At 28.5% G+C, this 23,464-nt stretch overlaps 1 protein-coding gene and 1 pseudogene across 3 annotated transcripts; one reads left to right on the plus strand and one right to left on the minus strand.

Moving 5' to 3' along the window:
* Positions 1 to 1,765: 1,765 nt before the first annotated feature.
* On the minus strand, positions 1,766 to 11,366 carry LOC111307886 (uncharacterized). Of its 3 annotated transcripts, XM_089752000.1 has the most exons (19): positions 11,019 to 11,366; positions 10,092 to 10,202; positions 9,924 to 9,980; positions 9,691 to 9,767; positions 9,510 to 9,609; positions 8,941 to 9,014; positions 8,088 to 8,225; positions 7,832 to 7,932; positions 7,645 to 7,748; positions 7,429 to 7,482; positions 7,277 to 7,332; positions 7,156 to 7,194; positions 6,046 to 6,187; positions 5,631 to 5,815; positions 5,228 to 5,295; positions 4,962 to 5,034; positions 4,300 to 4,361; positions 2,885 to 4,148; positions 1,766 to 2,414 (listed from the first exon to the last, which is right to left on the minus strand). In XM_089752000.1, exons 1-19 carry the CDS (start codon positions 11,097 to 11,099, stop codon positions 2,153 to 2,155), a joined length of 3,048 nt encoding a protein of 1,015 aa, XP_089608126.1. In that variant the 5' UTR covers positions 11,100 to 11,366; the 3' UTR covers positions 1,766 to 2,152. The 3 variants fall into 3 exon arrangements, with proteins under 3 accessions (XP_089608126.1, XP_022761928.1, XP_089608127.1); XM_022906193.2 differs by lacking the exon at positions 8,088 to 8,225; XM_089752001.1 differs by lacking the exon at positions 8,088 to 8,225 and having other exon boundaries at positions 9,691 to 9,819.
* Positions 11,367 to 22,157: 10,791 nt separating this feature from the next.
* On the plus strand, positions 22,158 to 22,904 carry LOC149512516 (uncharacterized; annotated as a pseudogene).
* The last annotated feature ends 560 nt before the right edge of the window (positions 22,905 to 23,464 follow it).

Below are 23,464 nucleotides of genomic sequence, written 5' to 3' on the forward strand. Positions count from 1 at the left end.
AAAAATAATAATAATAATGAGTTTTTTTTTATTAAGAATTCAATTTAGGCAGTAACTTTTTAAAATTAGGACTATTTTATTTATAATTTTTATTATAATTTAGTAATCATATTAAAAAATTATATAAAGATCCATCATTTATAAATATGAATTTATATAATTTTTTTATAAATTTTATATAATTTTAAATTATAATTAATTAATTATAGGTGATATTCAAAATTGACCCCTCTCCCTGTATGTATAAAATATAGAGCAAAGCTACATCAATGCTTACTCTAACTAGTTTGTGAAGCTTTAGCATCACCACTTTTTATTTCTCTTCTTGCTACGCTCCTGGGTTCCTCGAGTTACAAAGGGAAGTGATTTCGGACATTACTACTTTTCTCCCCTCTTTGAAATTTTTATTAACTTTTGTTTAACTTGGATAAGAGAAAATTTTCAAACCAATGTTTAAAGAACAAATGATAGTATATCAACCATTGAATTAAATGTTTGAATTTATCATTTATTTGATCATGATATCAAATTCAATCAAATACTTCAACAATAGTATAGATATTAATTAGTTTAGACAAAATTTAAATAAGATTCATTGTGAAGTTGTTTATATTTTTCAATGAATTTACTAAATAACTTGCTTACAAAAGACTTGAACCAGCTTATTTTCACAAGTATCATATAATAAATTTATGAGTTTATATTTATTATATAAGTTTATATTTGATGTATTGTTAATGTGTATATTTTAAATACGGTCAAAAAATTAAATTATATCATTATATTAATGAATAAATTAGATGATGACATTTTATTAATGAATAAAATTTAAAAAAAATTAATTTTTTTGTATATATATTTTAAGTATTGATATTTACTTATTAATATGATAATATTATTTATAGAATCTATATACACCGATAATGTTTTAATATAAATCTCATGATATAATATTAGTGTAATTTTTTAAATTATTAAGTGGTTAAAAGATTTACAATATTATTTTTTTAAATTTTTAAAATTTTTTTAATATACTTAAAAAGTATGCATTACCCTATTAATTTTGTATATTAAGTTTAAAAACAGATAATAAATGAAATAATTTGTTTAATAAATTGATTAAGTCAATGAGTTTGAAAAAACAATAACTCAGAAATGTATTTAACCACTTTTCCCGTCAAATTCAGTTTTGAATGAAAACAATATTGATGTTCCCATTGCTCAACAAACTGCCCAATGTAGCAATGTCAATATCTGATATTAGTGCGGATCAGAATTTCCCCAACTTGTCTAAAACTCTGGGACCAAAACAGATAGGATTATCCTTTCTATGTTTTAGGAGTTTGGTTGCCGTTGCCCCCACATCACCCCCCCCCCCCCCCCCCCTTTTTTTTTCTTTGGTTTTTCCCTTTTCACCTATACCCTACATTTCTAGTCAAGACAGGTGCCGTAGTGACAACAAAAACCAAAAACCAGAAAAAGTCCAAAATGTTATATTTTATTAAAAATTTTAATCGACCTTTAATCTCTACATCTCTATTTGTATATTTATTTAACTTAAAAATTATTATATAACCGTTATTTTTATATTTATTTGACTAAAAAATATATTACACTTATAAATTTTTTTAAAATCGTAACTTTTAAACATCAATTTTAATATCACATAGCCAAATCCAAATGCCAATCAACTTAAAATGCTAAATCTTAAATTTTGAATTGGGAGTTTTGTTTGTTTCAAAAATAATAGTAATAAGAGAATAACTTTAACAAATGCACCTTTTTTTGGTGTAACTTGGAATTTGATAAAATACACATACATTTTCAACAACTTCCCGGTGGAGTCAGGTAAGCATGAAATGACAATTAAAAAAAAAAAAGAGACATTCAAGCTCCTTGTTCTCTCCACCCCTTAATTTTCCACAGATTGTTCTAAGAAAATGTGCCACAAAATCCTAGTAATCATAACGACTCTATCTGCATTTGGGTGCGACTGTTTTTTGCAGCCCAGCTTGTTATTACCTAACCAATACAGAAAGAGCTTCCCCTAGACCTGTCCCAGCTTCAAATTCAACTGAAAAGGGTTAAAGGAAGCAAATAACTTCTTTTGTTTTGTTTTGTTTTTTTTATTTAACATACATGAATATGATGATCAGCATGTACATTGCATTACAGAATGTCCGAAGCACTTTGCTTTATTTGCAATTTTTCTAACTCCTGTTTCAGTAAGGGACAATGAGAATGTTGCCGGAGATACGAGGATTCTATCCATCATATTTATTTTAGGGGCCTCAAGAATTGCTTTAGGTATAGAAAGTGCCCATTGCATACCCCATATTGCAAGAGGCCTCATATATATAAGAGATCGGAAATGCCCATCGATCGTCCATGCTTCTGGAGTCTGGAACCAGTATCTGCATGCAAAAAGAAAATCCTGATTCTCACGCCTCAAATAAATTAAGCAAAATATTCACAAGCACAAAACATAGAAAGATAACTTGAAGATCCATCATAATTAGATAACAGTGAAATCAAGAAGTTATCAATGGCTATACTCAGTGAAGGTACATAAGATCCCTGGAATTAGAGGCAGATTAGGAAACTTGTGTTTCGCTAGGATTTTACCAAAACAAGGTTAGACTTCTACAAGGGTAAAAGCTCTTTTAACATACAAAAGATCAACATTCTTTTGATAGAATATCATTCTAATCATAGTTCAGCCCTTATTAACAAGATGCATGTTGTTGAGCTACGAAAACCAGTGTTTCTAATGATCATGGGAATTGATTCTTATCATTCTTTTGCATGAATATCTTTGTTTTTTGCATCTAAAACATCATGTAAAAAGATAAGAGAAATAAAAAAAATCATATTAATCACTTACCCAAAGCCCTCTTCTGACCAGCCTGCAGTGAAAATACCTTCAGCTGTAGTGAATGCCTCTTCCTCCATTCCAGCAAGAATCATATTAGCTGCCACAGCATAGGTAACACCTGTCCATATTTCACGTGACTGCATGCAAGACTCGTCCACCTTTCCATTGGGATGCATCCCGTTTACTGCACCCATCCTGCCTCCTTTAACTTTCATCACATTGAAATCATATATTTTCTGAAGAGCACTTCTTATTTTGAACTCATCAAAAAGTGGAGCCAAGCCTGAAGATGCTGTGTACCATTGCCCTGCCAGTTGGTCTGCTTGTATCGACTTACTATTACTACTTGACCCACTATCATAGTTAAAATAAGAACCATTCCATAGTTTCTTTTCAAATGCTGATTTTGCACTAAAAAATTTGCTTTTGCATGTTTCAGCAAAGAACTTGTCACCTATCTGCTGGGCCATTGCAGCAGCAGCTTGCAGTGCAGCAAGCCATAAGCCACCACAGTAAGCACTTACACCATGAACAGTCCAAGCATCATATGTTTGATCTGGAAATCCATCATTTTCGATGAGGCCATCATCGTCTCTATCAAATTGTTCCATATATTCCATTGCAGTGCGAACAGCAGGCCAAACATCAACACCAAATGCCATATCCCCTGTGGCAGCAAAATCTCTGTACACCTGAAGCACAAACTTGGTATTGAGATCCTTCCAATTGCTCGTATCATGTATATTATATGCATTCATTTCATTCCAAGGATCATGAGTCCCTAGGTCATGAGGAATAGCTCCTCTAACCTTGCGAATTCCATAATTACCCTCTGCTAGAAACTTTACTTTCCTTCCATCCTCACATAAAACAGCTTTGGCAAAGTCACGTTGAATGTTGAGTTCAATTTGGGGAAAAAGATCAAGAAGCGCAAATGATGCATAGAAATGTACATCATAAGTGCACCACATTATATATTCAACTCCTTCCAAGTACAGAAACCTACCAACGTCATCACTGATATCTAGTTGATCCTGCAACTTCAAATGATGTGAGAAGTGGTTACTGCTTCCTTTATTCTGAGGAATAGTTGAGTCACCGTTTAGTTTTAACCCAACACCAGTAGAACCATTACAGCCACCGGTCCTGCTATGTTCAGACACAGTATTATGCCTGCAGTTCACTTCAGCTTCAGTTACTTTTACATCTACGGTTTCTATATTTATTGGTGGATCTTGATCACTTTTCTCATTTGAAGATGGCAAGGAAGAATCTGCACAGAAGTTAAATATTACTGACCAAGTTATTGTTATGTTGTTCTGACATGCAAGATACTAAGTTAATGATGCAGATTATACAACAGGATGCCAATATTAATTTAAGCTAAACCAAGATGTTAAAGATGGTGCACTTAGCATGAATACCTATCCAAACTGTTCCACCAGCAACCAAAAAGTAGAGCTCATTAAACAATGTGAATTTGTACCTGAAATACAAGACGAAGATTAGCTAATTACAATGAAATATGAAGAAATATTTATGATTACACATACCCCCCCCCCCCCACCTCTTTTCTGGTGGTAACATCCTTTGCTTATGAGCGCCAAATAACAATATCAGACCTAAAATACAGTGCTATCTACAGCAAAATGGTTATGCAGCTTCAAAGGCATTGACCAAATTCACTAAAAGTGAAGTCAGCCCCTAGAGAGAGTCAAAGATGCATGGTCTTCAATGTCCCACCTCTACATCCCCCCGCTTTCCCTCACTCACTCTCTAGTCTCTAGGGAAGAAGGAAAGAAAAACATGTGCTCATGGATACATTTTCCTGTCTCTATTTTAGCACCACCATAGTATAAGCAAGGCATTGAGGAATTATATAAGCCATTTATAAAAAGTATTGCATACATTTTATATACTCTTCTCCTTGAATACTAGTTTCCATATGAGCAAGTGGAAGGTTTTGCTACACGCCAAGATTCACCCATTACGGACACCAAAATGATAAATTAAAAACGAAGGTGGGCGTAGAATGAAAGGCAAGATATGGTTGATGAGAAAAATAAAAGGTTGCATTGGATGTTACCATTCTGGTAGCCTTTCATCCTCGAGGATAGGACTTTGCCATTTTTCAATCTCCTCTTCCCATCGCTTGTAATCTATGACCAATCAAAATGTTATAGGTCTTAGGTACCAATATGAAGTTAATAGAAATTTAGCATTGCTTAAATAAAAAAGTTATGAAAATAAAAGGAAAAAGCCTTACTGGAAAGCATGTTTCCATATAATCAATAACTTGCAAAAGAAAATATACTGCCAGAAAATGAAAAGATACTCAAGCCAGATGCATACTTGTCAGGGCATCATGAACCAAGTTCACAGCTGCTCTTTCAGATGTGCCATAAAATTTTGTGTATCTCCTGTAACAAAAGAAAAGTTTAAGAGATTATTACCAAAGTGTAATACTGCCGACTTGAAGATGCAACTGCGCACATGTAAAGAAAACCACAACCAGCATTGCTAGATTTAAAAATTAATAAGGACAGCTTGCATAGTAGTAACCAATAAATGGTGTTTTCCCACAGCAGTAAAGTTTGGAATTTCTAGTGGCCTTAATTTCATGTTGGGCTTAGCTGCATTAAAGAGACAATACCACAAGCATGCAATGCAAGGTCTGTAGTGCAAGCATCAAAATAAATACTTGGGCATGCACTAATGATTAAAGGAGAAGCAAAAAGGGGCATTTTAGACAAACCTATGGTATAAACTCCCTTTTAAAAATTTTATTTTTGGAGAAGACCAAGCAAGAGCAAATGCAATGGTGCACTTTCCATGAGGTTCTACCCAGGCAGAGGCTGAAACTGCAGCACAAAGCGTCTCTCCAGGTGATGAAGGCATGCTTGGTTCCCAATTGAAATTCTCTCGCTCAAATTGTCCATCCTTTAGACACAAACAACAATTTAACTCTCAATTGGGTCGGAAAATGTGTCGCATGACCATAATTGATGACAAATTTGGAAAGAATGCTGTGACACTATTAGGAATTCATGAAGTAAGGTTTATGCATTTGAAATTCAATATAAACATCCAAGGTCAAATTAAAATTGCAGGCAGGAAGATTAATGTGATAAGAAGAAAGTTGCAGACACCATTTTACACGAAATCATTACCTGCATCATTTTACCCCACATCTCCTTTGCTGTTACATAGCTTCCTTCAGTAAGACCAAAACATGGTAGAACTGTCACATTGACATTCTGGGTTTCACATGCAGCTACAGCAAAAGTAACAGGAGGGTTCCCCTTAGCAGTCCTGTGAAATGGTCACAATTTTTAAAAACATTTGAAATCTAGCCATTATGTTAGCAATATAAATTTTTTAACCATAGAAATTACACATCAAAGCAAAGGCAAAACACAAACAGGCTAGCAAGATGACAATTATGGGAACAAAGAGAACAAATAATATCAATGCCAACACTGAATAAAATATTGAGGAAACTCAAGGAGTGGGGAAAATTTCATGCCAATTTAGATAACGGAGATAATTTTTTTTTAAGAAAAATAAATTTTATAATATTGCTCCAGAGAGAGGAAAAACTCGATCATAAATGCTAAAGCAAGCTAATACAAAATTTTTTACAGTCCCCCAAAATTCAAGGTCTCAGGAAGTGGTACTGTGACAAGAAAAACAAGATGTTTCAGAGGATAGATTAAGAATATTCAAAAGAACTTTCAAGAAATACTCTAGTTGTTCTATAAAATAATAAAACAAGTTATATAAAAAAGTCTACTAAATAAAATGCTTTTCAAATTACCCTCCAAGCATCTAAAACCTCTTAAGGCTTTATATTCAAAAAGGGCGTGTCATCAGACAAGGTAAATTGAATGGTATATGCCTTTTCACATCTGAAAAATTCAGGCATATACCCCTCATGATTTCTCATCAACATGTCCTAGAAATGCAATTATGTCCCCAATTTTAACAAAAAGAAAAAAGAATTGTTCCTAGCTTTTTCTTAATATTGTGTCTCATACAACTTTCTTTCAACATGAAATACTAGCTACAAGTCTGATTGTGTGGCTGATGCAAGAGTCTATCCATTTCACTTTTCCCTTTTTATTTGCGAGTTTGTGTGTCTTATGAAAGGGGCTGATGCTTAGATAAAGTCAGCCAGGTGCTTATTACATATGTTCCCTTTAACCTCTTATAGCAGTGAAATGACCAAGAGAAATCTGCAAACCAACCGCATGTATAGCTATTAAGGTTTGATGACTTGCTTGTGATGAAGAAGAACACCAGAAACTCCATTTTCGCCTCTATCAAATAAAAGAGAAGAAAGTTATGACATTTTGAAAGTGTATAGTACAAATTGAAAGAACATATGCTAGAGATACTCACATGAATGGTTCGTTCACATGATCTCCTGATAAGTGTGAAATTCCACCAACAGAATTCTGCAGGAACAAACATCGATTACTGAACATCCAAGAACCTGTCTTGTTATTGATTTAGTAAAATTAGACAAGTTTGAACATGGAAAATGAACTTACCGCCCATGTGAAGAGTAGGCTGACTTTTGCCCTTTCTTTTCCAGTATTCACCAGCTGTAATAGAACAAGTAGTGGCTTTGTAATAAATGGAACAAAGGGCCCATAAAATAATCTAGCAAATAACCAATTACACGCTAATTCTAAATCACACATAAGACCATAAAGGGGTGACAACAAGTCACTAAGTTCCTAATATTAAATGCTTAGTAAACATACTGTATAGACAAAAACAGCTGTTGGAAGACTGCTATCCCTATAATTATGTGGTATGAAAGGTGATATCTGTCGACAGGACACTTTGAGGTCAGGATCTGGTTCACCTGAAAAGAAACAGAGACTGCTTCAAAACAAGATTCAAAGAAAAATAAACTGAGTTGTATAACAAAGAAAGTTAGAATAATACCATCATAAATCGTCCATGCTCTAGGAAACAAAGCATGGTATGTGGAATGCTGGCCACTCAGATTCCAACCCCATGATGAAATACCCTCATCACTAGCTTTCCTGTGAAAGCATACAACTGACATTATACTTACAATCTACAATAGCTCAAATACTAAATTTCATACCAAACTTCAAAAATATAATGACAAGACAGAGTAATCTTTTCTTCTTCAAATCTAGGCAAGCCACAGCCAGCTCACTGGAACCTTTCTCACCTTTCACAGAAAAGAAGACACTTTAAAAACACAAAATACACCTGCATGAAGGGCATAACGTATTCAACAATGAACCCACCCACCCACTCCTCTCTTTCCTTTTTTCTCCACACAAAGTCTATCTCTGTGCAATCAGTCCTGACAAAAATATGCTTGACAACTATGTATTAGTTAGCATTTTCTCACCAAATAATTTTAGAAAGGAATAAAAGTTCAGAGATCAAAGTAGCAGGCCTGATAACTAAATATGGAAATAAATAAGTAGCCAGCTGAAAGCAGTTTCCCAGTCAACAATTGACCAAGCAATTTAATTTTTAGTTTTATAAACAAAATGCAGGAACTATGATACAGAAATCAAACCAGATATTTTTTGACCTGCCAAGTTTTTAATAGAATTTTAGTTGGTATTCAAAATTCATAATTATCAAAGTCTGCAACTCTTAGCTTCTCAGAAGGGATAGTAAAAGCTAAAATTAATGACATACAAATTTGCAGTCGGTTGAGTAGATATCAACTGCCGACCTTAGATATGGTGACAAAGGGAAACAAATGGGAAAGAATAGAATGAATTAGAGAAAATAATTAACATCAAAATAAAATTGGAGACCTACATGCACAACATCTTATTACTTGGGAAGTTGCAGATACATGTGGTGCAACTGTCAAAAGCTTGATGTTAAATTCATAGTTACAGATGTTGTATACCATTTTTGAGGTTAACTTCATATATCAACCAGTCAAACAGAAACATATAAATAACTATTTCTTTTAGCACACTAAAGAACATAGATATTCAAATATCCAATTTCTTTTAGAATCATTCTATTACAACTTCAACGGTTTTTCTTCTTACCCTAATCCTTCATGGTGTCCAGGAGCCAAAACTGATGCATACTTCTTATTCCCACCATCACGAGATATAAATATCTACAGTATCAGAAAAGAAATCAAACCATTATGAAAAAGAAATTATGGTTTAACATTTCTTAAACGTCAAGTGTGCTCTTTTTTATCCCTCATCTAGGGGGGAAGTGGTCTTATTTTGTTTCAAGAACTTAACTTCGAAAAAAAGCACCCATAATCTACCAGTAAGATCATGTTGAATAACTCAAGTGTGTAAAGCAACCATACTTATTGGTGAGATTTAAAATGAAAAAAGAATATCACCTTAAAAATTCAAATACTGCCTTGAAACTCTCTTAATTAAAATTTGTCAATTTTTCTTATGGAAACACAATACAAGTTCAATGGATATATCATGTGGTCAAATGACAGTCGTCAAACCATATTTTGATAAATTTTATTTTATATTCATACTTTTGCTTTTGGATCATTCTCTCTAGGTAAATCTGTAAATCAATTAAAAACTAATACTAGGAAGAGAACATGAACAAGTAAATAAGTTGAAGACAAGAGCTTTACAGAAAATTGATTAGCCATAACAGGTGAAGCATCACAAGTTCCAGGAACAATTTGCCATTGCCTGAACTCGCCCCTAAAACCCCTGGATATGCTGCCACTCCTGCAAAATGATTTTCCACCATCAGATACATAAAACATTCAAGCTAAGAACTAAAACATGTAGCTAAGCCACATTAAATACCCCATTCCTCCCAGTGGAACTCCTTGAGATGCAGATGGCTTACAACTTTCTCGGGTGAAAGGGTCAATAGGCGCTTTCTGCACATAATCATGCAACAACATAAAAAATTACTCATAAAACATCTTCATCCTGCAGTTGTGCCATCAAGGAAAATTATAGCCTGTTTCCAAAAACTAACAAATAGAAAAAAAAAGAATCAAATGACTATGAACTGAATAAAACAAGAGAATTACCCTTCCATGTGAAGCCTCTTCCCTGACATAGGACCATAGACGTATACCTAATCGCACCTAAGGTTTCAAATTCAAAGAGCAATTAGATGAAGTATCCAGGACAAGGGATATCATGCACTCTTGTATCTTAAATCAGGTCGAACAGGGTTTTTAGATCATATCACTCACCATCTTTATGGCTTCCTTAAATGTAACACTGAATTCTTTAAGAATATTGGCATGGCTGTTTAATCTCCTTCTCCAAGCTTGTTTTGGTGGGGCAGCACTATCAAAATCAAACTACAGAGGAGTATCAACCACCAAAATCAGTATATAGGTAGGCTTTTAAAGTTAATCTGAAACAAAACCTACAACTATCATGTCAAATAAAATAGGTGTCAGATAGAACCGATGCACCATTTAAGTCCGAAACTTAAATCAAAATGTCACTCTTAGTTCTCTTACTCAGTAATATGAAATGGAGACAGGATAATTGCTCGATTTAGGATTATCAAATATGAAAAAAAATTAGGAAGAACTAACTCTATTAATTCCAGACGAATGACTGTCATCCCTTATAGTTGAGACTTAAAATTATTATGCTTCTGACATATGCATCAAGTTTCTATTGCTTTTTCAGAAATTATAGGACGCTGACCAGACTCCATCTGCAATCGGGCCAGTCAGCCTTCTCATTTTTGTAAACTTTTTCTGAATTCTGATCAATTGCAAGCTTGTAATCAAGCTTTGATTAATGGCTAACATAAAGAAAAAAAAATCCAAAATTTCATAATATTTAAGTAAAAAAATTAACAAAATATTTCCTAAATTAAGTCTTACATCGTATCTACAAATCACTATGAACAAATTAAAAAGAGGCAAATAAAAAAAAAAGCAGTAGAATTTTCAATTTTTTTATAAGTAAATTTCAAATCTTATTACGTAAGGATAAAACTAATTCCGTTGAAAAACAAACCTTGATCCTCTGACTTTTATTGTAGTACTAGTTCTTTTTCTCGGCTTTTCCACATTTTCACAGGAACCAGATAGAATCAAATCAAATAAACTTCGAAAAAAAGAAAATGCAATGATAAAAGGGCAAAATAGAAAGCTTACCAACTGTAAAGTATTACGGCTGATATATTCCTCAGGTGGCCATGAATTCTTTCTACAATGAAATATATTTCCAGCAACCATGTCGACTAATCAAAATTCAATTTCCACTCCAATAATTTACTCTTTCTTTTACTCTTCCTTTTCCTTTTTAGCTATAAATCTCCCAAACTCATGCGATCACCAAAAAAATCCTTCAGAAAAACGCAAAAAGCTTGGAAGAAACCGTCTCTTATTCTCGAAAAACCTTCTTATTTTTAAAGATTTGATGAGAAAACGAAACGCTAAACCAGTAAATCACGGGATCGGATATCTGGGGCGTCTGGATGATGATGAAAAAGGAAAGAGGACAGCAGCGTAAAGCAATCGTGGCGTTTTTTATTGGATGTAAAGAAAATGAAAGATAGAGAGAGAGAGAGAGAGAGAGAGAGAGAGAGAGAGAGTGGATGTGTGGAGCGTGGGCGTGTCGCGTGGAGGAAGTGCCGTTTGGATCCTAGCAGAGCGTTTTGAGATTGCAGCTCGCTGTCTGCAATCGCCACCAATGTCACATTAACTCCGAATTTTTAACTTTTTTGTTTCTAATTATTTTTTTTCTAAACTGTAAAAAAGAAAAAAAAATGCGTTTTGTTTTCTAATGAGAGAAAAAAGAGAGTTGGAAAAGCGTTGCGTAGCTGCTGGCACCGGCGGATGGGGACGTGCGTCGCCTTTTGTCTTTTTTTTTTTTTAATAAATAAAATATAGTGAGGTTTTTTTATTAAATAATTAACTAAATATAGTAAGATCAGAAAATGTTTTTAGTTAATTAATTTAATTTTGGGTTGTTTTTTTTTTTTTAACTACAACGTATAGTAAATCTTAGAAATTAAGAATTCAATTTAATTTGATAATTTATATATTTGTGTCATGCTTATTTTGTATAAAATATAAAAATTATCATATTATAATTTATGTTAACATATAAACATAAAACATATATTTATATATTTGTTAAATTTATAAATAGTTTTTAATAAAATTTTAAATCTTGTTATTTTTATATTATTTTTTATTCTTTATTTTATTTAAAATTATCAAATTTAATTTTAATATTTTATTAATAAATTGCATAGTTATCAACAAAACTTATAGTTTGTTTTCTCAAAATGTAATTAGATAAATTTTCAATTTAGAAATTTTTAATTCAAATTGTGAAATGAAAATAATAAAATTTATGGATTAAAAAATATTTTTTATTATATTAGTTTATAAAGTATATATAACAAATTTTTTAGTAAGAATGTCTAGTTTTTATTTCAAAAGTTTAAGTAAAAGAAAGTTTATATCATTAGAAACCAACTTGGTATATATTCACATTAATAACCCTACTAAATATATATAAAGTCAACAACATAAAGTTAGTTTCCACTAAAGTGGTTTTGAAAATTCAAACCAATGCTTACAATTTTTTTAAAGAAAAAAATATTTTTTTCATTTTTTTCCTCTTTGTCTATTTTGTTTTGGTTAAAGGGTATAAAAGAATTTTTCAACTATAATTAAAACATTATTTAAGTTTTTATTTTTTATTACAATCGATCAATTTTTTTAATATTTATTTATATTTAATTAAGTTTTTATTTGAATGAAAAAATTAATATTTTTAACATTTATTTATATTTATTTAAGTGTTAATTTTTTTATTAATTAAGATAAAATTTTATGTAATATTAATAAAATAAAAAATAATTTTTCATGTGACTCAATTAATATAAATGAAAATTAGATAAAATTATTTTTTTCTTCTCTATTTTCTTTTATCCTTTTTCTTTATGATCTTCAAAAGATTCAATTTATTATAGTTTAGGAATTAATTGATTCAATTTTACAATGTAATTAAATTTTATTCAATTAAAGATTAAATTTAGTCAAAATAAAAAATAAAAAAATTGATTAATTATAATTAAATATTAAATATTTAAATATTTTTTAATTATAATTCAAAAGTATTTTTAATTCTTTAAACTTTTTAGTTGTTTCTTTTATGCATTAAAAAAAACTGAAGAGTAAAAGAAAAAAAAAAGCAAAAAAAAGGTCGGTCGCAATTTTCATTTGCGGCCCATGCTTTAACGACAATAAGGCAGAAGCGCATCCATTTGTCACACTGCCAAGCCGACGCCAGCCATTCAACTTTGACTCCCGAAACAGTATACGGAATTACCGACCAAAAGGGAAACGTCAATATAAAGATGGCGTAGGACCACACATACACTCAAGTTGCAACGAGTATTTCACGTTTGTCAACTACAACGCAATCAACCTTGAAGGTTAATTTGAATTGACACACACACACACACATATATATATATATATATATATATTACAGCAGTTTGGTTCTACTCGGTGGCTATCAAATTGTACTCTCCTTATTGCAAGAGAAAAGCAAACGAAAGAGTTTTTATGATATTAAATTATTAGTTTTCTTTTTTTTTTTTGTTATAACACATTTTAAAAGTTATTCCGATTGGTCCCTGTAGTTATTTTTAAAAATTATTATTTAATAAATTTAAATTTAAGTCTTAGTATTTATAATATTTTTTCTATCATCAATTTACATCATCTTTTATATAAAAAAAATTTCTTAAAAAGTAAGATATATAGGGTTGATATTATAACAAGATTAATTCGATTAACAAAATCATCTTTTTGGATAAAAAATAATTTTGAATTCAAATTCTATCATAATTTTGGGTTAATATTAATTTTGAATACATAATCGTTGTGGGGTATGGTACATTTCACTTCAGTGGATAAGATTGTGAATTAAATTATGTACTTTGAAAAAAAAGAAAAAGCCTAACTTAAAAAAGAAAAATTAATTAAAAAGGAAAAGGGAAAGGTACTCCTTAGCTTACAAGGAGTGGTGGTCTTTGTTAAAAAGGAAAAATTAAAGGGTAGGTGGGTGGTGATCTTTGTTAATGGTTCAATGGTGGGGTTTTTGTTCAAATTTCAAATCCATGCTGCTACTCCTTTGCTTAACTTTCCTTGAAATTAAGGCAGATTATTATTATTATTATTATTATTATTATTTCTACATTCCTGCAGGTCACGAATCTAAGTACCTTTTTCCTTTTTTTTTTTTTTTTATAAATCTATCTTTGAAATCCTCTAACTCATCTAGGTACCTGTTTTAATTGCGGGAAAAGGATTACAAATCAAACCATAACCAAGTCTCCAGCAAACCTCATGACGCTAAGCTCATATGGCCACTTTCTTTATTTCTATCAAAATTTGACATCTTCCTTTGGGCACCCATGTTTGATGACTGATAGCCTAAATTCATAGTTTATTTTATCGAGATATATATCAAAATAAGCAATTTTATCTCCCCTTTTTCTTTTTCATCGTTTTAACCCTCAATAAAAAAAATTAAAAAAATTTCGAAGACCCTTTTGGTTTGGTTGAAAATACATTTACTCTTGAAAAAATATAATGGTGTCAATTACTAAGTTAATTTTTTTAAAAAAAGTATACTCCTTTGTTATTTATTTTTTCATTTCATATTTTATTTATTTTTTCTTTTTTTTTTTTTATCTCGTTTCTCTTTGTCTATATTTTTGTTTTTTAAACAAAATTGTGAGACTTAATTAATTATAAATATGATTTATAATTTTAATTAATTTTAGAATTATTTTTAATTACTATGAAATTAAATTCTACTCATAAAAAGTGAATTTTTAGCATTAAAGCATCTTCCCTAATAAAAAGTATAATTGAACTTATCCGAATTAATATAATAAAAAATTCAAACTCGATTAAAATTTATTATTCGAAATTCGATTTGAACTCAATCAAATTTTAATTTTTAAACTCGAACTTAATTTAAAATAAAAATTAAATTATTCGAACTTACTTAATTAAATTTATTTTTCTAATAAAAAATACGTTTGATTTTTATACTTGACTTCAAGCTTGATTATTTGTGTTTAAATTTACCTTCAAGCTTAAATTGATATATATATATATAAAGATAAAATAATAATTTTTTGATTAAAATAATAAAAAGATATATCAAAATATAAAAATTTAATTAAATTCACAAATTATTCGAATCAAATATTAAATAATTTAAACTTAATTTAATAATAATTAAATTAAATTTAAATTTTATTCGAATTAAATTTAAGTAAACTATAAATATTGTTATATCCTTTCATTTACACTCCCATTCCTTACAAGTTTACAATTAATTCTTTTCATATGGTCAAGAGTTGAAGGAGAAACATCTTATTTGCAATTTTTTTTTCCTAACAAAAGTAGTTAATAAAAAATTATTCGTACTACTGTAACCTAATTAACCAATAGTTGCAAAAAGCTGACCAAAACCTTTTGCCAGTTGCCACCCACCTACTTCAACTTTACATCAAAACCAGTAATTTCCTTATCATTTTCTCCTACTATAAATCACCAATATTGTTGGTTATTAATCATACGACGATAATGAACTATTTTATCTTTTTTTTTAAGAAAAATTCAAGATAAATAATTTATTTAATTTTTTAAATTAAAATATCATATTTAATAATTTCAAATAAATAATTATAAATTATATATTCAAAATAATCTCAATTAACTATCATTAATAAGATTTAAACTTAAAATTTTTTATTAAAAAAGATAAATCTTAACTAATTAAATTAATTATCTACCGACAAAATATATATTTTATAAAATGATCAAACACTTACTATATTATTTTTTTATCTGATTGTATAATTTAAAAGTAAATCATTTTCTTAACGTGATAAAAATGTTATTTAAATTTAATTAATTTATATAATTATCATTAAAATGAAATATTAAATAAATTTAAAATTTAAATCTCCTTTCATTTTCCTTGTTCCAGAACTGTGTTCTCGTTAAAAAAAATAAAAATTGCCTGTCACTCACTTGAATGAAATAAAATTTGCTTTGGTGAGTTGGAATTTCTGCCACTGTTTTAGTCACATGTTGCCCCCATTGCCCAATAAACAAATGAATAAATTAGGGGAAATTATTGTCTTAAGGGTTAAATATAAAAAAAATCATATATTATATATTTTTTTATCAATTTAATATCTAAAATAAAGTAAAATAACCAATTTGATAAATTAATTTTTATTTCGTCATCTACTTTAATATCTCAAATTAATGTAATCAATCAATTTAAAGTTTAAAATTTATTTATCGATATATTATAAACATTCAATAAGATATTGATAAATGTTAAAAAATTTAATTAATGTCACATCATCAATTATTATTTCATCATTAAAAAAAATTAACTAATCACGTTAATTTCAAATATCAAAGTAAATAAAAAATAAAAGTTAAAATATTAAATTAATAATTTTATTTGTGTAAATATTAAATTGATAAAAAAAATAATATAAGAATGTTTTTATATTTAACCATTGTCTTAAATGATGGATTGAGCTCTTCTCATATGTTGTCATTGTGATTAAGACATTTCCTTTTAGATTCGGTAAGAATATTCACCATAATCACATAGGTAAATTGTAATGTTATTTTGCCGATAATAATTCAATAATTTAGCCATTCACAAATAGCCATGGACGAAACTTGGGGGCGAGAGGGGATGGTCGCCCCGTAAAATTCCTAAAATTTTTATTATATTTATATAGAACTTAACTTGAAATAAGTTTGTTTACAAATAAAAAAATTTATAATTTTGCCTCCTAATAATTAAATATAAGATTGTCATCACTCAAACTGATAATCGTGATTCCGGAACTGCAAATAGGATGAAGATAATAATTAATACTTGAAATATAATTAATTAAATCATAAATATTTATTTTCAATGAATAGTTAAATATTCGAATTATCAAACCCTTTAACAATATTTTCTTTCATCATATTCATATGATTTTCAATGTATTGAGTCAAAACATTTTCTTATTAAGTTCTTTTAATACACTCATAAATAACGATAAAATATTGCCACATGTGATCTATTTAATTATTGTAAAAACTAATAAAATTTTATAAATATTCGTTAATAAAAAAAAATGCCAATTCTGTAATTCCGTTATAACTTCGGAGCAAAGCCAAGACATTAATTCGAATCAAAAGGAAGAAATCAAATTAGTGCTTAATAAAGTCTAGAACTAAAAGTGTAAATAATTTACGAAATTTCCATATCAATTGTAAAATTTTGAATGGGGCCAAAATCTAATTTTTCCTTTTTTTTTTTTTTCCAAAAGATAAACTATCAGCACTTAAAATTTAACTCAATTGAATTAAGTAATTAGTCTTAAAAAATAATATTTAATAAATTTATGATTCAAATATAATTTTTTTCCAAACCACAATCTCCTTTATTAAAAAAAAAGAAGATGAAATATGGTTTGCAATTGTTTAAAAATTTATTATTCTTATATATTTTTTAATTTTATTTTAATTAAAACATAAACAAGATTCATTATAATTTTTTACTTGTAAATAATAATAATAATAATAATAATAATAATAATAATAAAGTTTTAAAAAAGTAGACAGAGTGATGCATTAAGTAGGTAGTACATTGGAAACTCAATGCATCAAGGATTATTCTCCTAGGTACCAATAAAAGGAAGCTGGTCCCTATAGGTGAAGGTGCAGGGCTCTCCCTTTCCAACTTACTTCTCAATGTCATTTATTTCTTGTTCCCTCTTTAATGCAAGATACATGCCAGTTGGGCTGTTTGCTAGTGTTGTTTGAGTATTTTGTTAAGGAATGTCCCTGACTTAAATTACTATTTGTAAAAATATTTTTATATAAAATACAGTAATTGATAATTAATATAAAAATGAGAATCAAAAGTACAATGGCTATGACTTATAGATAAGCCTTGATTGATGGTAATTGTAAATTTGGATGTGTTAAGACATGAGGGGGAATTGGATTCTTCTTTTGGTTTTCCAAGAATGATGCTTTTTTCCCAATCAAATGGCATATTGCCATGGTTTTAATTCTCAGAAATTATTGGAGGATTAACCAAAAGCTAAGTCAACTTTGGAATGCCTTGGCTCCCTCCGAACCAAATTCCATGACTTTGTATAACGTAAGAATTCTTCTTTTCAATTAAAATTGTAAATAAAACAATTAATTCTTTTTTGGCATGTACAGTGACCCATGACAACTAAAGCTTAATTGCAATCTTCTCAAAATCGTTGAAAATCCATGATTTGAATCTCCATTTCTCTCTCATACCTCACATAAATACTATTTTATACGTGCACATACATACACGTATGCATGTAATGAAATTTATCAATAAAAAATATTTTTTTCTTAAAATATATATCTTCACTTTCATCTTAAAAATCTCACTCTCAAATTTATTTGAAAGAATATTTTAAACTTTAGAATCAATGAAAATGAATGTTTTTTATTTATGTTTTTAGCATGGAATGAAGATTTTAGGGGAAAGTATATTTGCCCATGAGATTTGATTAAAAAAAATACACTTAACTTTTTTAGTTTTTTTGGCCAAAAATCTTTTTTAGTTTTAAAGATATTCTGTGGGTTTGAAAAAAAAATCAAATTATACAATAGATATGCATACTTTAGTGAAAATGATAGAATTAGTCTTTTATTTTAATGTGTTCAAATTATATCCTTATACATTATTTAATTATTAAATTTAATCAAATTATTAACAATTTAAATTTTTTTTGTTAAAATTTATGACGTGATATTTTAACTTTTCTAATGTAATATTTTTGTTTTTCTTGTCATTGACTTTGCTGACATATAAAGCTTATGTAGTCAAAGATGATGCCATGATAAAATTTTTTGACATGTCATTATTTTTCTATGCCAACTTTTCTCAAATTGTGTGATTCGTCCTTGTACTTTGATTAAATAGTAAAATTAGTCATTTTATTTTAATGTGTATTCAAATTTAATTCTTATACATTAATTAATTATTAAATTTAAGATTTGACCTAAATAAGTAAAAAAATAAAAATAAAAGACAAAATTTTTTTTCAATACAAATAGGTTAAGTTGTAAATAGAGTCAATATATAGGTTAATGTATGAGTTGCATCGAACCTATCTTCTAAAATAGGATCATTTTAACTTATTATAAAAATAATTTTTTTTAAATTTTCTTTTTTCCTCCTCCCTCCTCCCTCATCCTTGTTTTCCTTTTAATTATATTTAAACTCATATTTTAATAGAATTTCCAAAAACTAGTGATTGAAAAATTCAACGATTGTTGAAAAATTTATTCAAAAAATTAAAAAACCGTCAAAATCCAAAAATTCAATTACTATTGAATTCTCATATTTTTTCCAAATCAATCTTTCAAAATTTTTTTTCATATTTTCCTTTTTTTTTTTTTTTTTGACTTTAACTTCTTGACTTTCACTAACTAAACAATATAAATAAATAATAAATAAAATACTTTTGGGCTTTTACATTTGGGTTTAAAATCCAATTTCACAATTAAATTCAATTTATCCAAAAACGATTTTAGAACCTATCGTGGAGATGAAATTTGAAACCCATTTGATATCAAAAAATTAAAAAAAAAAATGTCTACAATTGCTTTTATTATTGATTGTGTATCTGGATTAATTGATATATAGAGATCAAATTTAAACATACATTAAAGTAGAATAACTGATTTCACCATTTAATCAAAGTTTAGGGATAAGCCATACAATTTAAGAAGAGCTAACATGGAAAAACGATTATGTGTAAAAAAATTTTATCACATCATCATTCTAACCACGTGGACTTTACATGTCAACAAAGTCAATGGCTATGTAAGAAAAAATGTCATGTAAAAAAAAAATCAAAATACGACATCATCAATTTTAACAAAAAAGTTTAAACCATTTACAATTTAATAAAATTAAAAAATTAAATGAAGTATAGATATCCAATTTAAATATATTAAGATAGAGAGACTAATTTCACCATTTAACTAAAGTAGAGATATCTATTGTATAATCTGACCCATAAAAAATACATTAACTCTTAGGTGTAATTTACTAAATTAATTTTAAATGAAAATACAAATATACCTTTTATTAATTATTAATCATTTATTTATCTATTTATTTTTTTTCCTTCTTTCTTTGACTTGAGATTTCTTTTTTAAACTACAAATAATAAAAATTTAATAAATTTTAAAATTATTTTTAATTACTATCAAATTAACTTTTAATTACGTTATGCTTTAATTCAAATTCATGTTAAATATTTTAAATTTATCTTAATTCAATTATATATTAACTTTGAGATGAATTTATTAAATTATCCTTATTTAAAATAAATTAATTACCATTACTTAAAAAATGTGACAATGAAATTGATTAAATCAAAAAACAAAAATAGGGAAAGAAAGGAGAAGAACAAAAGGCAAATATAATTATCATCCATGAGATTTTATTGAAAGTACAATTATCCTATTAGTTTGAAAAGCATATTTTATCTCTCTCAAAAAAGTAACTAATGTTACGAATTAGAATTCCATTAATCAAATTAGTATTTGTTAAAATTTTACTTTAAATATTAAAAATAACCTATTTTGTTTTTTTTTTCCCCTTTTTTCGTCTTTTTTTTCAAATTTTCTATTTTAATCAATTTATTTATTATTAAACTTTTTTTAAATAATGGTGTTGATTTATTTTAAATAAAAATAACATAATAAATTCATCACAAAGTTAATATATAATTGAATAAAAGATAAATTAAAATATTTAACATATACTTGAATTAGAATATAACTTAATCAAAATTTAATTTGACAATAATTTAAAATAATTTTAAAAATAATTAAATTCTCATTGTTTTATACTTACAAAAGTCTTGGATAAAAGAAAAGAAATTAAAAATAAATAAAAACAATTAATTAATAATTAACATATGATATATATGTATTTTTATTTAAAATTAACTCAGTAAATAACATCTTAAGGATTGGTGTATATTTTACCAAATCTCAAGTGTATTTTTTATCATATCTAAGGGTAAATGAACTTTACTAGATTTTATAAAAGTGAATATATATAAAAATATATTCAAGATTTTTCCTTTTATTTTTCCTTTCACCCCTTTTCGTTACCCCTTTTTTTCCTTCCAAATTAACAAGCATATTTGGTGGTAGGTGAGGAAAGCTAAATTTTAAATTTTAAGTGGACACCCCAATCTTTCTGAGGTCGACATTTGCTTTTTTTTTTTTAATAAAAATTAATTAAAAATAAAAAATCTTAAAAAATGAGAAAAAAAGGTGATTGAGTTTGGGTATGATTGAGTTGAAGAGTTTAAGCTGAGTTAAGGTTTGGAGTTAGAAATAAAAAAGGATGGAAATCCTATTTGGTTTAAGGCTATCGGATTGAAGCCTTATAAATAACGCCAAAGAAGCATAAAAAAAGGGGGGGAAAGAGCAATCCAAAGTTTAAGCATAACCAACGCCACAAGCCGGGATATGGGAAAAAAAAGAAATTAAGGGCAAGCGATATAGTGATTGAGAGAGCAAAGGAAAAAGATGGTAGCCGCTGCTCTTTATGATTTGGTGCGGCTGCGACCACTATATTCCCTTCAGCAGAAAAAGGATAAAGGACCTAGATTCAGATGAAGCCATATTTTCATTTAGCATTACAATAATAAGCCTTCTTTTCCCAGTTTTGGTTATGGTAACCGTAGTTTCATCACTTGCTATCATGACCAATCCCTTGAGTCTGGTGGCAGTGTGTTAGGGGTGAGTGAGATAAAAGAGAAATACAATAAGTGGCATTGGAAAGGCTAGTACTCCATCAATTACCTTGTTTCTTCTTTGTCTTCAAATGTAGAATCCAATCCTCATCTGCTTTTTGTTCACAGGTTTAATGCCTCCATTACTCATTAGCGTAAGAATATTGGCACATTGGCTCAGGATTACACTGTTTATGCTATTGATTTTATCAGTTTAGGTACTTCAAATAAGCCACGGGGTTTCTCATATACCATGGAAGTTTGGGCTCAGTTGATATTAGATTTCTTGAATGAAGTTGTTCAGAAGCCTACTGTGTTGATAAAAAACTTTGTTGGAAGTTTTGCTTGTTTGATAACTGCCTCAAACTCTAGTCAAAACCTGGTTTGAAGGCTTATGCTGTTAAATTATGCTGGTGGGATGAACAACAAGGCAATTGTTGATGATTGGAGGATCAAGCTCTTGTTATTACTTTTGTTTGATTTTTTATTGAAGCAAAGAGGAATTGCCACAATAGTTTTTGAGCGAGCCAAGCAAAGAGATAATCTAAGAAATATCTTATTATCTCTTTATGAAAATAAAAAATCTGTGGATAATGAATTGATTGAGATCATCAATGAACCGACAAATGATGAAGGCACTCTTAATGCCTTTATCTCAATTATAACAGGCCCACCAAAACCAAACCTTGTGCAATTGATGCCAAGAATTAACTTACCTGTTCTAGTTTTATGGGGTGATAAAGATCCATTCACCCTTCTTGATAGACTAGTAGGTAAGTATTTCTCTTCTTTGCCTTTACAATCATCAAATGTGAGCCTTTTTGTGTTGGAAAGAGTAGGGCATTGCCCCTATGGTGATAAACCTTACCCTAGTTCATGAGAAGTTATTTCTTTGGTTAACTTACTATCTCGTGAAAGTCATTGCTTTTCCAAGAAACTATCTTTGTCTCTAGTCGAGCCGAGCTACAAACTCAATCACTGAGTCACACTTTCGAGTAGCCTTTTATTTTTGTAATTGCACCAAATTCTTAGCTGAGCTGCGCCAAAAGTTTTTTTTTTCTTTTCCATTTAGTTTTATTATTTATTTATTGATTATTTTTTCCTTATTTATTTATTAACTAAATTAAAATAAGTTATTTATTTAATTAAACATCCTTTAATTTTCAATGATCTCTTTAAAATGAAAATTTGAAAAAATATTTTTGAAAGAAAGTTAAATATATCAATTTCCTTTGAACATAAAAGATTTTAAAAGATATTTTAGGAAAAGTTGAAAATATCAATTTCCCTTCAAAATAAAAATTTTCAAAAAATATTGTTAAGGAAAAGTTAAAAGTATCAATTTTCCTTGAAAATAAAATTTTCAAAAAAACATTTCTTAAGGAAAAGTTGGAAGTACCAATTTTCTTTAAAAATAAAATTTGAAGAAAAAATATTTTTAAGGAAAAATTGAAAGTATCAATTTTCTTTGTGTAAAAGCATAAGTTTTTTTCTTATAAATTAAAAAAAAGATCTATATCAAAAGTTGAATCATCATTCGTTTTTCATTTTATCTTTTTTTTTCTTGAAAAATTTTTAATGTTAAATAATTCGACGATGGAGCCTTTACAAGAAAAATAATAGTTTTTTTGTACACTTTTGAGGTGATAGATTTTTCTTAATTTCTTGCCAAAAGTATTGGAGTTAATTAAGAATAATTTTTAATAATTAATTACTTAGTAAAAT

This window comes from Durio zibethinus, chromosome 22 (assembly GCF_047325235.1).
Source record: "Durio zibethinus cultivar Kanyao isolate XHJ-2024 chromosome 22, ASM4732523v1, whole genome shotgun sequence".
NCBI classification, from domain to species: domain Eukaryota; kingdom Viridiplantae; phylum Streptophyta; class Magnoliopsida; order Malvales; family Malvaceae; genus Durio; species Durio zibethinus.